The sequence below is a fragment of the Trachinotus anak genome, unplaced genomic scaffold (genome assembly GCF_046630095.1).
Source record: "Trachinotus anak isolate AG129_WGS33_773 ecotype Australia unplaced genomic scaffold, CSIRO_AGI_Tana_v1 ptg000013l, whole genome shotgun sequence".
NCBI lineage: Eukaryota > Metazoa > Chordata > Actinopteri > Carangiformes > Carangidae > Trachinotus > Trachinotus anak.
The window spans coordinates 12,185,065-12,203,219 of NW_027273864.1; the positions used below are offsets into that span (position 1 = coordinate 12,185,065).

Below are 18,155 nucleotides of genomic sequence, written 5' to 3' on the forward strand. Positions count from 1 at the left end.
AGTGCATGACACTTGCAGGGGAAGTGGGGAGGTCTGGAAATTTGAATTCAGCCTAAAACTTGCAGGACTCGTTTGACATAACTTCAGTTTCTATCAAAATCTAATCAGTGAAACAAAGTTTTATGTATGATGCATTTTTCATACATTTTTCATAGGAGTTTGGCTTATTCTCCTGTTCAGTCTATTAAGGAAGTGCAGAAGAAGAGGGTGCAACAAGATTACATAATTAAAATAACTTCAGTCAAATCTAAAATGGTGGAGAACATGAGTTGTACAGTGTTTATATTTATTTGATGTGTTAATTTGAGGATATTACAGTCTCCTCATTGTTCCACACAGATGTGATCTTTTTGTCTGTCACTATTTTTGTTTCTCCAGTTGAGCAGAAGCTTGAAGTGATAGCTGGGGTTATTTGATGTGGGGTTGTGTGATGTACTTTTCTGTAGTCTGTGTATTACTGGTAGTATATTCTGATCAGTGTGCTCCCAGTTTAAAGAAGCAGCAGGAGCACCAGCACAGAAGCTGAGTGATGTGCTGCCATGGAAAAAAACGAAAAGAACTATTTTTGACACTTAAAAAATGCCCACAGAAAAAAGCCAGTATCAGTTGAAGTGTACACTATATTTTGAATATTTTCACCATGTTATCCTGGCCTCAAACAGCCGCTGAACTACCGCGGAACTAGCACATCAGTGCTACAGTGGATGACCAATCTTATGAAGCTGTGTGGTCTCGTTACTTAGTCTTGCTTTATATAAACTCCCAGAGAACCCTGTCACTTCTCTAAATGCTTTGTCTCCAAGTGTGAGGTGTCAGCATTTTAAATGTGACATGCAAAATGACCCCGAATAGCAATGGTGGAGTCACACAAGGTGCAGATTACTTGTATAGGAATCATCCCCATGTTTATTGCTGGTGTGGTAGATAGGGGTGGGGCTCGTTGCTCCAAATGTTCGTTATCTGGGTTGGCACTAATTCTGTTCTCTCTCGTTTCAAGTCTAGCACATGCTGGAGAAGACGTTCAGGCACCTCTATCTGTTGAGAGTACTTGTCCACTATGTATGTGGATGAGCTATTGGTGATATATATATTTTTTTTTTTTTGGTTTAATTTTGTGCATGTTCTTCCTGTTTGATGCACCAAAGTGGAAAAAAGAAGAAGCTTTAGCTAGTTTAACAAAAGGCACTTTCTCTCCCATCTGACATCTCTAAAAGTAACAGAGGAAGACGCAATGTGTCTGCTAAAAGAGATGATGCGTACTTTTCACTGATTGCATGACTTTTCTCTCTTGAACCAGACAAATAAGCACTGGTATACTGGCAGCTGAAAAATAGTAATAGTGCCCTCTATTCCTCCTGATTGGATAAAGTGACATTTACTTTGACAGGTTTTAAACTTGATTATAATCTTTTTTTTTTTTTGGTACTTACAGCATGTAGGAGACTGTGCACTTCACAGTCTCGTAACCTAAAACAATTACTGTCCTTGTGGGATGTGTGAAGAGCAGACTGTAGATCTCAAACTGACAGTTGCACTTCATTTAAGCTGACAGTCTGTCCTGTCCATTCACAGACCTTTTCTAAGGCCAGTGTGGTGTTGCATATTCATTTTTGTGTGTGGTGTTAAGTGCTGTTGGCAAACACAGGCCCATGTGTCCAAACCGATATTCAAGGTTGAAGGTTTTGTAACGTGCTCTGCTTCTGCTGTTTGGAAATCATTACAAACCCAAAAGGTTTATCTTGTTTGTTGAAATCCTTAACTAGCTTCTCCTATTTAGGGATGACTCCTCAAAATCTAATGACACAGCTATCATGCAGCATTGCCCTTTTCACACAGTAATTGTTTTGTTTTCTAAAACATGTGATTCTCACAACAGCGACATGCACTACAACGTGCAATAGCCACACTGAAAAAAAGGCTAAACTAGACCCTTGGCAATTCACCATTAAATCTGTCATAAGAAAAGAGCTGCTTGTGGGAAACAATACTCCGCAGATCTGATTAATCGCCAATCTGTTTTAGTCAGATCTGTTGGTAACCTAAAGTATCCTGCAAACACACAGACAAGGATAAAAACACCTCCACCGTCCAACTTTGCTGGCTGGTGTCAGGGTGGCACTTTGATTCGGGAGACTGTCCTTCAAGTGACAGGATCCAGTTGAATCCCTGGATACAGCAGACTACATTTTGGGAGAAGGGGAAAGTGTAAGAAAAGGAAAACAGAGTTGGGAAAGTAATAGGAGAGGGGGCGACAAGGAGAGAGGAGAAATGAAGGAGAGGAGAATAACAGATAACAGGCTGCAAAGGCGAGTACACATGCAGTGTAACAGAAGGAAAAAACAGAAATCCAATATGTCAAAGGCCCTGTTCCAGATGAGTAGGGCAAGGAGAAGAGTGAATGTGAAGCTAGAGGAGAGAAAAGATGGCACTTCCAAGTTGTTGTATGCTCTGCCCGACATTTGATGTGTGAGGAAATTTAAAATTCTTTCCATCTTACTATATATAAATCCTTCACAGCTCCTATATACTGTGTTTTGCCTCCCTGTACATGGTAAGACATATATTTTAACGCTGATAATTAATTAATAACATCAAAAGAATCACTTCCTCCTCATTAACATGGTAGCCCTACTCAAACACAGTCTATTTTGGTCCCTGGCAAAAGATCACAGCCAGATCTGTGTAATTGGTGCTGAAGGATTGTTCAGCGTCAAATGCAGTCTCCCTTTTTCCCTCAATTATATGCGCCTCCGTTACTGAAGATGAGTCATGTTCATTAAAGATGCCTCTGAATAGTAGCCGGAGATATCTGTGCCAGATTAGTTTTGAAGTGTATATTGTTCTGAGAGTTCAAGGGGCCACTCAAGGGTTTGAGCACCTGAGTCCTTTGATGCATCTGTAAGTAAGGATACATAGATTTGAAATAAAATGATGGTAAATGCTCTGAGTTGACATGATGACAGCTTCCAGGTCCTTTATTTTAGTGGCATGGCGTATACTAAAACCGCACCACTTAACACCCAGCACTAAATTATTTCGATCCTGCAGATTGATCTGGGGAAGGATGGCAGAATCTTATCTCTGACGTTTCCTCCTTTTTCTGCTATCTCTTTCTCCGTCTGTCTTACCTCTACCCATTTCCTTTATTTTGCCATGCTGGATGAGAAGCATCATGTTTCTACCACCTAGGTGACAGCCACATTTCCTCTAGCTCACAGCCTTGAAGATAACCTCAAAAGAACAAACTGTCACTAAGGAACGACAGGGGCCAGGTGGCAGTGAGGAAGTTGGGCTTATTTCAGGCATCTTCCAATTCCTCAGTGACAGAAAAGAGTCTCTGATGTGCCGCTTGCTTTTATTTTCTTTGGATCTGGGCTGGTGTCAGTACTTGTGTAAGACGAAGTTGGGGGGAGAGGGGAGACATGGGGGTGAGATCAATGTGACTCAGGAATGAAAGTGCCAAAAAAAAAGTTTGGGTTTTTTTTTCTCTTCACTCTGCAGAGACATTGTTTCTGCTGCATTTGTGTAAAATGTTGCCAGTGCATCTTTTTTTTTTCCTGACATTTCTTTTAAATGTTAGGGTTAGTTAATATGTACTGCAGTTTTCAAGTCACAATTTTTGGAAGAAGCACTTTATGCAAGTTGACTTTTTCTCTTGCATGATGCAGCCTTGCTCAGAAGCTGGCAAGTGTCCCAGGTTTAGAACAAAGTGACATCAATTGTATTTGATTCTGGGGGGTTCCCTTAGCACCATTTCAAAACACATTTCTCTGCTTTTAAGTGAAATAATATCAATGGACTTAATGGATTTTTTTTAGATAGCTATGATTACTGTTGTGATTTTGATACACTCTACCCAGTGAATCATTCAGTCATTAATACAAAAAAGCATGACATTTATTCCCTGTGGGGCTGATGTGATGAGCCTTTTCTATTTAGCCATGAAAACTCCAAGGCTTCAGCGGCTGATATGAAACAGGAGTACACACCTGTTGTCTGCTGTCTCCTGTCCTTGGTAATTACAAAAGCCTTAATGAAACTATTGAAGTTGTTGCTGAGAAGTCGGATTATTTTTCCCCAGAGTGAGGACACTAAAGATCTTAGTCAGACATGCACTGAACTCCTGAAATTATCTGATAGCTAAATGTTGGCCATGTAGTCCTTTTAGTTTTTTCTTTTAAGACATGGGTACATGTACTGTTTTACGTTTAATGTGTGAATCAGCGTCACAGAATGTTTAAAAGACACCCTGAGGAGTTTTTGACCGAGGTGGACAGCCACCATGACATTATTGTGGATACCTCGATAAACTCTGGAATTCATTTTCCCCTCGATGATGTTGAGCTGTCTAGACCCAGAGGCAATAAGGAGACCATGATGCTCCCTCCTTTTGATGATGTTTTCATATTGCCCTTTTTCCACCTGCATGTTCTTCCCAAACAATTCAGCCCTAGTTTCGTCACTGCACAAACCATTTTCCCAGCAGCGTTGTGGAGTTTCAAGCTGCTCTCGGCTTTGCTTTGCTTTTTGAAGAGAAGCAGCTTCCTCAGTCGTATCCATGGCAAGACAACATGCTCCCCGAGCCAAGCACCATGATTATGAGCGTGGTAAACTCATGAACAGAGATGTTAACCAGCTCTGATGATTCCTTTAAGGTTTTAGGTGTTACTCTGGGTTCTTTGTTACATTACTGATCATTCTGTGCTTTTGGAGTTATCTTAGCTGGACATTCACTTCTAAGTGGAGTAGCCACAGAATTAAATGATCTCTGTTTATAGACAGTTTATTGATTTGTTTCATGGTGGACTGATGAATATCGAAACTCTCTGAGATGACTTTGTAACCATTTCAGCTTCAACAATTCTTGTCCATAAGATCTTTTTGTGAGCCATGGTGCACACCAGTTTCTTGTGAATCGCAAAATGTTTGACAAAAAAAGAAGAAAAAAGTCAAAGTAGCTCTAACCCACCCCTTCAATCTGGTTTCATTGACGGGACTTCAGCTTTGCTAACTCCTGACTCCAGTTAGCTTTTATTGACGCCATTAGCTGAAGGGTTCACATACTTTTTGCAGCCTACACTGTAAGTGTTTTCAATAGGGTCAAGAACAATACAATGATGTGTGTTATTAGTTAAAATAGATTGCGTTTGTTTATAATTGTAACTTGAAGATCTGACCAATAATTTAGGACAAATGTATTCACAAGGGTTCTGTTATTTTTTTGCCACTTTAATTCCATGTCAACTGGGAAAACTCTGGTGTTTTTTCATTTCCAGAACAATCAAGGTGGAGGTGTACGACTGGGATCGGGATGGCAGGTGAGTGTGACTGCCAAAGTGCGGCACTACTGGCATTGAGGGATTCAGCTGAGGAGTTTTTGACATAAACATTTTTAAATGCAATTCAAGAACATATTTAATCTACAATTAACTCAAATGCAAATTGAATTCAAGGAAAAACTTTTTCATAAACATTCATTTACAATTTCCTGTCACAAAGTTCCACCTTGTCCTGTTACTTATACCTGATATTTTTCATACTCACTGGTGTTTCTCTGCCTTTATTCTGTCTTGCAGCCATGACTTCATTGGGGATTTTACGACCAGCTACCGAGAGCTAGCTCGAGGGCAGAGCCAGTTCAATGTGTACGAGGTGAGTAATTCCAGCATTTCCACAGTTCAAAAACGTGTCTGTTGGCTCCTGAGACCTGGATTCCCTGTACATTGGGTTTCTTGGATCCCATTTCTGACACGACTGACATTTCTATCTCTGACATCACTGTTGCACAGTTTCCCATTACTCCAGCAAATTCCTGATATCTTGTGCTCTTGCGGCAAACAAATGCATTTGTTCAACAGTTACAAAATAAGTTTTTCTATACATTCCTAATTCAGTTTTGTAAAAGGTCATTTGTATAGTGCAGTGTCTGCGAATGTCTCCCCACCTTCCCCCAAGCAGCTATTTCTTCTGCCCATGTTCTTCTTTTCAAAATCCAAGATTTATTTTGCCACTATAATCACCTGGATGCTGACACACATGGAAATGAAGCTATTAGCACCAGCGTGAAACAGGATTAATAGCAGAACAATCTGGGGATTTAGAATGATCATAGCTATTTCTCAATACTTCTCATGGGATAGCTTACCGTGTCTCTTAATTGCATACAATACAGCTCCGTATGCAAATTACAAACACAGCTCTTATAAATGTCTCACCCTAGATTCCAAGGTTGATGGGCAAGTCCTACATTTATCAAATAAACTACTTATTTTATCCAGAACAGAATTTATCCTTTAAATCTATGAGGAAATGGGACAGAGTGCTCTGGTCACCACTGAAAATAAATGATTGTAAAATAAAAATCAAACAGTTGAAAGTCAAAATATAAGCAAAAAGGAGGACATGACAATACTTTCATGCCCCTGTGGTTTGGTGGCCTTCAGCTGAAGGACAAATACCTGTCTTTTGGATGTCAGCTCCATTATATGCTACTTTTGATTCCTCTCTACCTCCCAGTGAGACTGAAAGGCCCTTTAGTTTTTGCATCAGCAGATTGTTCAGTGTGTCAGGCAAATTGCCATCCCTCCATGTTAAATTAGAAGCTGTCTCTTTCATGCCTAGCAGCCATTGAGAATCAAGGTAATGAGCTGAGACGTCTTTGGTCTCCGAATTGACATTTCACTCTCTTGTTCTGGAGCTGATACAATACTGGTGAAGGAAATGTAAGTTGTGCACCTAAGCCTGCCTCACCCACCGATTCTTTGTAGCCTGAGATTCTTGTTTGAATTTCTGTTTAATAGTGTGATTGAAGGATAAAGTATTTCTAAATGAAGTGCAAATAAATTATCTTACATGCACTACACTTTCCAATAATACCCATCTGTTACTTCATGTGCACACATCCTTTTTCAACTTACTTCCTTCCTTGATATTTTTATTTGCAAACAAACACATTGTTCAACTTTCAAACTGTACTGAACAAAAATATAAAAGCAGCACTTTTGTCTGTGCTTCCATTTTTCATTAGTTGAAATGAAAGATCTTAGACTTTTTCTAAAAACACAGAAGGTTTACGTCTCTTAAAGCTTAAAGCTGTTCACAAATGTGTTTAAATCCATGTTAGTGAGCATTATTCCTTTGCCAAGATAATCCATCCACCTGACAGATGTGGCATATCAACATGCTGATTACACAGCTTGATTATTGCAGGTGTGCCCTGAGCTAGTCACAATAAAAGGCCACTCTAAATTATGCAGTTTTATTTTGAACAAAAAAAGACATTTGTTAGGCACTGAACTATGGATTTCGGGGATGGGGGTTCCGATCCATAAACCCCCCTCCCAAAAATGTGCATCTGTAGCCCAAGTCATGAGATATCCATAGTTTAGTGCCTAATAAATAACTTATTTCAAAATAAAACTGCATATTTTTGAGTGGCCTTTTATTGTGACCAGCCCGGGGCACGCTTGTGTAGTAGTCATGCTGTGTTATCAGCATCTTAATATGCCACACCTGTCAGGTGGATGGATTATGTTGGCAAAGGAGAAATGCTCACTAATACAGATTTAAACAAAGAAAGTGAAAGCCATCTTTTGTTTGCTTAGGCAAAGTCAAAACAAGCAAAAACAAAAGTGTTGCATTTATATTTTTGTTCAGCATTTTGTTCAGTATACATACATCCTCTCGATGGCATGTACCTTTCATTCTGCCCACATACGCTTACATTTGTTGTATACAGTTGGAAAGAAATGATTTAGTAAAGTGCAAAGTGTGCATGTGTGTAAAAGGGAGTGAGATAAGTCAGGGAAATTCTGTTTTAACACATGTAAAAATGCATAATTCCTAGCCAAATTCTGCAAACATGAAATTATAGGGGATCTTACAATTACAGGATACTAACAGACAACCTGGTTGGAAGGTTCTGTGGTTGTGCCACAGTGTGAATAAAATGTTTGCAGGTGAAGAGGACAGCCCAGTACACATAATTTATGCACTTTAATGTACTTTTACTCAAGTAAAATTTCAGTATTTATGTACACTACAAAATATACTGTACGCATATGCATAAAACCACAGTATCAAAAATATTTGTACTAATTCTGTATCGCATGTACCCCTTATTGTTTATCTTTTAGGTTATTAATACCAAGAAGAAAATGAAGAAAAAGAAATATGTCAACTCTGGAACAGTGAGTATGGCTCCAGCAGCTAATCAGGACTGGCACTGTGCCTGCTTACTGCTCCACACCTCGTTCCCTTCTGATAAATGATTCTCTCTTTAATTATCATGCAAGTCTTGGCTCCTTAGAAGAAGATGCCAATCTGTAATTTGTTCTGAAAGGAAAAGAAATAGATTTCCTCATTAATTTGGATATCACACACCAACTAATTATACAATTTGGTGAAAAACTGAAAAGAAGCTTTGTTGTTTTAGTAGTTTTAAGATTCAACTACATGAAAATATTGTATTAAATAGTTGTTGCTGGGTGTATATTATACTATATGGTACTGTAGGTTGTTCTGGAAGTTGTATACTTTGGGTTTTTTAATGAATTGTACAGAGATGTAGTTAGTAAAGAAAACTGGACAAAATGAAGGATCTGAGAGATCACAGGGGGCAACACCAAAACACCAATTGAGACACATATTTTTACACAACTTACCCAGCAGTGTGGGCATGTCCAAGTAATGCATACAAATGTGTCTCATCCTCTCTTCAAATTTGTCCTCTAGCAATGTACAGCAGCTGTCTCACATCTTTTTTCCAGAAAGAGTGTCAAGTGCTGAACTGATCAAGATGTGAAAGTTTTTTTTAAAAAATATATATTTAAGATGAAAACAACAGGACCGCGATGTTTAATCAACTCTCTCCTTGTCTTTAATTTCAGGTGACCCTGCTCTCGTTCTCAGTGGAGTCAGAGTTCACGTTCTTAGATTACATAAAAGGAGGGTGAGTGGAAATGACCGGTTTAAAGAAAGTATTAACGGCCTCTTTACTTTCTTATATGATACAATCCTGTTCAAACTAAATGTTGTGGTTCAACATAGCATGATGGGGTCAGATCACTTAAGGAGAGAAGTTTGTTAAAATAGGAATATAATAATGATAATAATAATATAGAAAGATTTTGTGCAGGTAGCTTACAGAGTGTTTTTCAGAAATTTCCTGCTGCATCTGGAAACAAAAGAGCAGCAAAACTGAACCAAAATAGAAGTAAAGGTGTGGGCCATAAAACCAAAACAATGAGCTGAAAAACACTAAAACATAGAGTTTGGTGTTAATTGTCTATGTGCAACTGCAATAATATTGCAACTTTAAAAGGATAATTCTGCTTTATTACAATACCAATGGTGGCCAGAAGTTCTAAAGTATGAAAATAACAATGAAGCTGTTAAAAAGGAAACTCTCCTTTAAAGGATTAATGACATATGCAAAACCATTACAGAAAGTCATCTTGATTCATTTTTTATAATGAGAATTATAAAATCAATATATCAGTAGTCTTCATTAAAATGTGTATTAAAATGCATATATTTCTATCCTGTTATCTTTAATGTAATGACAACTATTTTATAAGTTCAAGGTAAAAGCGGTCTGTAGCATTAAAATGCCAAATGTGTTTCAAATAAGCAAGCTAAAACTAAACTGTCTTCAAAGACTCTGACCTCAGTTTAGTTTTAGAGTAGGTTGACATGTGAATATCAAGTATTTCTCGGTGAAGTGTGCCTTTCAGGAATGCTCTGTGGTGCTCTGATGTCCCCTGTCCCATCACAGCAGGTAGGCTGTCAGGGGTTTTCTGGGCTGTAGCAGGGTATGACAAGTGTGACAGGTTTCATTGAAAGTTCCTGGCTGTGGCTGATCTACAATACAATAACATTAAGGGTTAGTGGGCCTACTTCAGAGATATCATCCTCAACAGTCTCGCCCTAACATTACTCTGGCACTCGCTCAGTTACACATAAGAGAGCTGGTTCTTGCAAATGTGGGGGCTCTTGCTATTAAGAAAATGGATGAAAGTTAAGACAGTGTGTCACATAAACTGTTTTAAACAAACAACCTGTTTGCTGTGTGAAAAAGGTGAAACACCACATGTAAAACTCTTTTCTGCGTTTGCTGTTAAAGCCCTTTTCTGTAACATTTGGTATTACAGCTTTCATCATAATGAAAAGTGAACTCTGACAGCTTTTATGTCTGATTTGACAACCACTGTAATCATAAGAGGACAATAATAATTTGGCTATTCAAATTGCTCAAAAGCATTTCACCTCAATCTGCACTGAGGTAAAATGAAAAGTTGTCAGACTGTTGATTTTTATCACTCTCAAAGTCTGCAGCTCTGGGACAGTTCAGGATCGAGGACTGAGAGGACAAGATATGCTTGGAACATAATAATAGGGGCCATCTCTCTACACTGATTATGGTTCAGTGTCCTTATATCAGGTTATAAATTTGAATATTACCTTTTACCAGCCGAGAATTTGAATTAGGATGAAGTGGTGTTGTAAAAGGAAAAAGCTGAAATAATAAAAGCTCAGAATATTGTGTTCAGCCCAAAGAAATAATTAATCATTAATAAAAGTGCTGAAAAAGTTGATTTTGCCCACATAGAAAAGCATAATAAGTGTTACTGTAGTTGTGCAATAGAGGGTCAGGAAATATGGAAAGAAAAAAGAAAGAAAAGAGTAAAACTACTATATAACAAGACTGCCTGGCTATCTGGACCAATTGTCAAAGACGCCCATTTTACAAGCGGTCAAAAGAGTGACAAGAGTCTGACGAATATGTCTGAGATTTTTTCTAGTTCTGACCTTTAGCTCAAAGGCTCAAAGACACTGAAACACACACACACAAACACACACAAACTATGGGTAAGGAATCCACACCTAAAACCTAAAATTCATCTGAAACAATCTTAGCAAAAAACCTGTACAGTACACATTGTTGTAGAGTTTTCAAACCTGCTTCCCCATGCTGAGATAGTGACACATTCCAGAGTCTTCATGAATTAATAAAACCAAAATTAATTAATGCTAAGGTTAGCAGGGTCAGGCTGTGGCATATTCCTCATCCCCACCCTAAACCGAAAGGTTAATGTGAATCTTTAACTCATTCATTTTATTTATAATTCTTCAGTCTTCCTCTCTGGTGGCTCTCATAGATAATGAGAGGCTGTCATTCTGCCCCTCAAGGCCTCGTCTCATTGTCGTAAATTAGCAAAATTAGCAAGAAGAGGGGAGTGCTTCATCAGCAGGGAAAATTGGATTATGATTTGGTCTTAAGTGCTCCATCAGACTAATTGCTTGTTACCAAGCTCAGACTCTCCTCCACATCCTCCTACTACTCCTCCTCATGGCGGTGAAAGTCAGATAAACCCGCAAGTGTAATTGCTTAAATGTTTTTAACAACTGAGCACCTGCACTTTGTGCCTTAATGCTGATGAAGACAAGAAATGGTAATGATACTAAATTTTTTTTTTTAACTTTATCATCGCAAGAAATAATTTTTGGTGTGTGATGTTGCTCATTATTAAGGATCATCTTGTCATGTATTGTTACAGACTGTGTCTGTGCGGGACCACCGGAATTTAATGAGGCCTGGCATGTTGTTATGGGTGGTTGTTCTCTGTCATTGATGTTTCTCCATGTCCTCCTCTCCATCCCCCTTCTAGGACTCAGATCAATTTCACTGTGGCCATCGATTTCACAGCATCTAATGGTGAGTGATACTAACAGCAAAGTATGTGTGTGGAGGGGTTGCAAGAACAGATTGTGGTGCTCTTTGACTGTGGCATGTCCGATTTCAGAATCAATCACACAAACACATTCACACAAGCAGACAGTGCAGTACATACATTGTCACCTATAAACAATAGCCTTTCCTGGAAAGCTCTTCCTCCTAAATGCTCTGTCAATACACTATAAACTGGAGAGTGCAGACATCTGCCAAGGCTAATGTAGAACAACTTACACCAGACTTCAGAGAAACAAACTTAAATTCATTGTAAATGATCCTGATCTGTTCCAGAGTTTGATGGGTTCTTCCCTGGACCACGCCCCATCCCTCCATCAAGTTTGGTGCAAATCGGTTCAGTACTTTTTGCGCAATTCTGCTGACAAATAAATCAACAAACACACATTGGTGCAAATGTAGCCTCCTTGGCGAAGTAATAAAAGTTATAATAGGCACTTATAATAGGTAAAGAAAATGGGGTAAAACAATCATCTTGACATAAAGAATTCTCAGGGTGTAAGAGGACCACGCTGAAGTGGTTAAATTTCATACTATATATGCTCAACAAACTTGAAACAAGATCTTTATTGGTAGCTTTATTGCACATTAACAAACATTAATTTCAATTTACAACACAGAAAAGAAAAGAATGCAATAAATGAACAAATTGAATACTGTAATGTCCAATTTACAATCAACTGTAACTAACAAAATATAGAAATAAAATACAGTTGTGGATCAAGGTAATGATAAACTTAACTGTTACAGGAAAAGTTTTACATAATAACTAAAGTTACTGCCTCGTGGTTGTATGCCTTCACTCAGACTATGCTTCATGTTTCATCTCTGTTTGTCAAGAGTAAAATATTAACCATCTGTGTAAAACTTAAAAAATTCTGTGTGAATTCTTGAGTTATGGCTAAAACGTGTTTTGTGCGGTCACAGTGACCTTTGACCTTTGACCACCAAAATCTAATCAGTTCATCCTTGAGTCCAAGTGAACATTTTTCTAAAATTTGAAGAAATTTCTGCAAGGTGTTACTGAGATATCATGTTCGCGAGGCCAAAACTGTGTTTTGTGAGGTCACCGTGACCTTTGACCATTATCTATACCATTATCTAAACTGCTTGACATAGGGTGAAAGTGGGGTACACCCTGGACAGGACGCCAGTCTATCACAGGACTGACATATAGAGACAAATAACCATTCACGCTCACATTCACACCTACGGGCAATTTTAGAATTTTAAGAATTTTAGAATCTCCAATTAACATCCTCAGTTCATCAGTCAGTTCATCTTTGTTGAGTCCATGTGAAAGTTTGTGCCAAATTTGAAGAAATTCCCTAAAGGTGCAACCGAGATATCGGTAGCTACAGGTGGTAAAATCCAACATTCCAGCCTGGCTAGAAATGACAAACCTGCTTTTGTCTACCTGTGTCTGAATTGAAAAATGCATCACTGCAAAAATGTATCTAAATTTTGAGCAGTAAATCTGACACTTTATCACAAACTATATGAAATGCACTATAATGGAAGGCTGGACAGCTTTGTGGGATTTAGCGAACAGTCAATATCTCCATTCTTTTTGGAGATTTTGGTGTTGGTCAAGGTGACACACAATTTGTTGTTACACTCTGGACTCCAGATAAGATCCCTTGTATTACATCTTGTGAGTACACGGCCTGACCAGGTAGACAGCCGGGTTTCTGCTGTCAGATAACAGGTACAGGTAATCAAATGCTGAGCACACGTCTCCTCACTTGGTCCAATGACAACATTTGCATAACAACATTTTCTAAAACATCCACAATATCACATCTGGGTTATTAATATTGGATAATAATCCTGATAATGTGTTAGTGCAGCTTACACGGGATATTTATGAAGGTTACAGGTCTTAATGAGCTTTTTAGGCTCACTTCATTTGTCATTTCAAGCTGTTCATTTTTCACAGTAACTTTCCTCCCACTGATTGTTGATGGTTTGCGCTTGTGTTACAAAGCACTGAATTAAATGTTATGATTCATCATGTCTGAGGACTGAACATGACAGATTCCTGACAGCAGTCATGTTAATTGTGATCAGTCGCTGCAGCAAATAAGAAATACTTGTTAAATGTCATGCCACTGCAGAAAATGTACACAGTATATTGCATTGTTGAGGTTTCATCTTTGTAGCTCCTACACCACAATAACCTTTGATTGATTGATTGATTGATTGATTGATTGGTCAACAGGTAACCCCTCTCAGTCCACTTCACTACACTACATGAACCCATACCAGCTGAATGCCTACGCCATGGCCCTGAAGGCTGTTGGGGAGATCATTCAGGACTATGACAGTGACAAGATGTTCCCCGCTCTGGGCTTTGGAGCCAAACTGCCCCCTGATGGACGGGTGTCACATGAATTCCCCCTGGTGAAGTCAAACTCACCCCATCTCACCTTTGATTAGTCTGTTCAATGGATTTTTACCAAGGCTACTTTATCTTTTATTTCCAAATACCAAAATCACACCACTGAATTGTCTTTCTAATATAATGTATTAATTCTAATTTGTGGATTTTAAGCATGACCTGTTAATAAGGTAATATATAAATGATGTCTGATTAAACCAGTGTACTTTGATTAAGTTCTTGCTGCTTCTTTGGTTGATAAATGTAGTGACCTAGACCATGAAATTGATTTTCTCCCTGTTTGCACTGCATTTTCCTCTCTAGAATGGAAACATGGAAAATCCATACTGCAATGGTATTGAAGGCATCTTAGAGGCATATCACCAAAGTCTGAAGACTGTACAGCTCTATGGGCCAACTAACTTCGCTCCTGTGGTGAACCATGTGGCCAGGTGAGAGAACAATGCAAGCTGATGGGTCTACTTTTATGCACCCACTAAAGTGGCAAAGCAATAACAGTATTTATTAAATGTATGACCTCTGCGATTTATTTTCACCTTTACTTTCTGCCACATAAGCCAAGAATCCACATTCTACACCCATTTGTCAAGTTGATTAATATAAAAAACATATTAATAAAATATTTCAAGTTTTAACTGCATTTTAAAATTTTTTAATTCCTTATTTATGCTCCTCTTACCTGTTTATCTTTATGCTAATTTTATTCCTGTGTATTTTCCTCATGATACTGTACATTATTTCTGTTAAATACCAAACGCACAATGATAAACACAATCATAAATCCTGTGAACCAATAAAACCAACAAAATCCTCACAAATTTAGTGTTTTTCAAAAGACCTGCAGATGATGACACAAATCGTTCAGAAAGAATCAGTTTTTGTCACATTGCAATGTTTTTACATCCAGACCCTGAATATCACTGATCTTCTACAAGATTGAGTTTATCAAGAATAAAGTAACAGAAACCTTTTTTTAACGCTGGCATTTTTGCTTTGATTTATTGTGCCACTGGTTTTACGACCTGGTACACTGAAAATAACGTTACTGCCAGACACAATAAACAGGATGTGACACGCTTGAGTATGAATTTAGATCGGCTGACAGCTCTCAAAAGAGTGGCAGATTTAGCTCATGGAACAAATGACAAATGGGCCTATATCCATTAACATATACTGACATATCCCTTGCAGTTAACAACACAAAAAACTATGCAAACTGTGACATGATCTGAGTGGATTCGTGTGCCCCACGATGCCCACCCCCACCTCTCGCAGTCAGTGCTTCCTTCACCATCTCATTTGTTGAGCCACTACCAAACAGTTCTCCATCTGATTACACCAATGCTCTGTTGTAATTAAAAATGTCACTCTGATAAAATGGAGTCGTACTTTTCAAATTGCGGCAGCGAGCCATCACCATGAGAATACACAACCATCGTTACTGTTTAGCATCTGAATAGGTGAAGTCAAGTAGGACGAGATTTCAACAAAGGTGTTAATCTGTGAATCAAATAGTGTAAACCAGCTTTGTTTCAAACTTGATTGTTTGGGCTGATTAATCATGAGGCATTTTAATGAGTGTTATTTGAAGTACAGCAGTGACAAAGAACATTTGTATTGAATTTGCACGTTGTGAAAGTGCATGACAAGGCTTGTATTGTCATTGATTTATTTTCTACATTGATTTTTAGATTTTAGATTAGTTTTTGTATTAATGAAATGAAACAGCACCCTTTAATTCTTTGTTTGTATCTGTGTGTTTGTGCACGTAGGTATGCAGCAGCGGTGCAGGACGGCTCTCAGTACTTTGTGCTCCTCATCATCACAGATGGTGTCATTTCCGACATGGCCCAGACCAAAGAGGCCATTGTAAATGTAAGAATGGGAAAGAGGGGAGAGGAAATGTGCTTATATAAGGCTAGATATGTCCAGTTAGAAAGAAATATCATTGAAGTGAACAGTGCTGTGAAAAGAAGTTTGATGTTTTGGGAGACGAACATTTGCTTTTTTGTCAAGGTTTTTTATGAGAAGATTGATTTTACTCTTGTATCGTTAGGATAAATATAAATCTAGCTTAGCATAAACATTGAAAACAGGGCAAAACGGCTGTTTTCTTCACTCTGTCCAAAGGCAGCAACATTTCTGCTGGTTGCCTGGCAACCTTATGGCGACGACAAGATGTAAAAAGTTCCTGCTTCCAACCAAGAAACAGTCCATCAGATAACTGCCCTTTAAAGTGCAGTTTATCAATTTTAGCCTTCAGCTTTTGCACAAATTAAACGAATGAGATATAAGTTACTTAAAGACAGTACAAATAAATCTCCCAATTATTTTTTCAATTAATCAGTGAATCACTAAGTCAAGAAATAATGAAAATCCCATTTGACAACTTTGATATGTTTGTTTTGTTGAACAGTCAAGTAGGTAAAGATATTCAAATTACAATGAGATAAAAAAGAGAAACACTTATTTGAGAAGCTTACACCACCAAATGTTTAGCATTATATCATATATCATTTAAAATATTAGTTGATTATCAATACTGATGTCAATTAATTTACTGTGAATCAGTGAAATGATTGAAGTAGCAGTGGTTCTGCAAGGTGTAAAACTTCATATAACTGATGTATAACTGGCGTTCACAGCCTGTTTCAAAACTTTTGGAGTGTGTAGAGTACTCTTAAGATCAATTTATAGACTAATGATCTGCCTGACAACTACGACAAAGTAGGTCAAGGTAATGCTTTTATTTTATTGTGAATCAACGTACAAAGGTGTTCCCTTCTTACCAGAAAAACAAAACACTATTAAAACTGTAGAGAGCATTGATATGGAATACAGCATTTGAAAAGATATTGCTGCCTCAGTAAATAAAAAACAATGTTGTGCTTTATTCCTCTGAGCTTTCCCCAAAACTTGTCCTAACTCTTTTTTCTCCCAGCTTTAAATAGCAGGTAGCTGGCTTCCTTTCCCTTTCCTTGGTCTCTTCCTCTTTTCTCCGTTCCTCCTCCTCAACCTGCCGCAGGCACAGAACACCCAGCAGACTGGATTTAAAGGGAATTTGCGACTGTTAGTCAAAACATTAGAACAGCCACACCTTCCTTTTAAGATCTTGCCTGCTGCTCTATCTCACTGCTTCCACTCTGACTGTCTACTGATGCTTGATGCTTCTACTGCTTTTCCCTTTTACTCGGAGCCTGGGTGAGGGAGGACGTAGTGCTGAGGTTATATAAGTCCTCATACTTATTCATGCTGGAAGGTATCTTCAAGAAACAGCGAGAAGCAGAGTGAGAGGAAGCCTGAATGTGCACAACTCTGAGCATCTAGAGTGGATCCACATTTGAGAATGCAGAGGGGGGTTTGTTTTATGTGTTTTGGTGGTCAAAGTGGTCAAAGTGTAGGCATGTGGCAGCACAGTTTGGGAGTCTCTGCCCCCCGTGTTTTCAGTAACAGACCCATGTGGTGAAATAGAGGGGATTTATCAGTCCCAACAGAATTTGCTATACTACAGAAATTCAGCTATCAATCACTCAGCATCCTCACTCCTCTGCTCACAGCCTGGGTCCCTCTGCTGCCTCTTTCTCTCTGTGGAGCTGTGAAACTCCCTCACTCACAAATACAAAGACTTTTGCTATCTCTCTCCATCTTATTCCCTCTCAAAGACCTAAATCTCTTTGTTTTCAGCTGCTCTCTCCATACTTCTGTCACCACACTCAGTTTATAACAAAATCCTCTGCTGCCTTTGATTTTTTTTTCTCTGTCTCATCTTCCACTTGTTATCTGTCAGTGCTTTGTGCGTCATCTCTTTATCAGTGCCAGGACCCACCAAAAGCACTTCACTTCGCAACCACTTTGCCCCTTTTCACTTTGTATTAGAGGCTGAACTTTGTTGTGTAGGAGGTAATGGTGATGTTATGGAGAAAAAGAGTAACATTTATATAAATATGGGTACTGTTTGTGAATCAGCCATGTGATTTTACAGACTTGGTTTGGGTTGCTGTTGTT

General features: G+C 38.5%; 1 protein-coding gene across 2 annotated transcripts in view; it reads left to right on the plus strand.

Moving 5' to 3' along the window:
• Positions 1 to 18,155, plus strand: part of cpne5b (copine Vb) — a 124,648-nt gene that overhangs the window by 95,725 nt on the left and 10,768 nt on the right. For both annotated transcript variants that reach the window (XM_071494901.1, XM_071494902.1), the window contains 8 exons: positions 5,277 to 5,318; positions 5,577 to 5,652; positions 8,136 to 8,189; positions 8,889 to 8,950; positions 11,670 to 11,716; positions 13,971 to 14,152; positions 14,454 to 14,581; positions 15,923 to 16,025. In XM_071494901.1, coding sequence (XP_071351002.1) covers positions 5,277 to 5,318; positions 5,577 to 5,652; positions 8,136 to 8,189; positions 8,889 to 8,950; positions 11,670 to 11,716; positions 13,971 to 14,152; positions 14,454 to 14,581; positions 15,923 to 16,025 — 694 coding nt within the window. The remainder of the gene's footprint in view (positions 1 to 5,276; positions 5,319 to 5,576; positions 5,653 to 8,135; positions 8,190 to 8,888; positions 8,951 to 11,669; positions 11,717 to 13,970; positions 14,153 to 14,453; positions 14,582 to 15,922; positions 16,026 to 18,155) is intronic.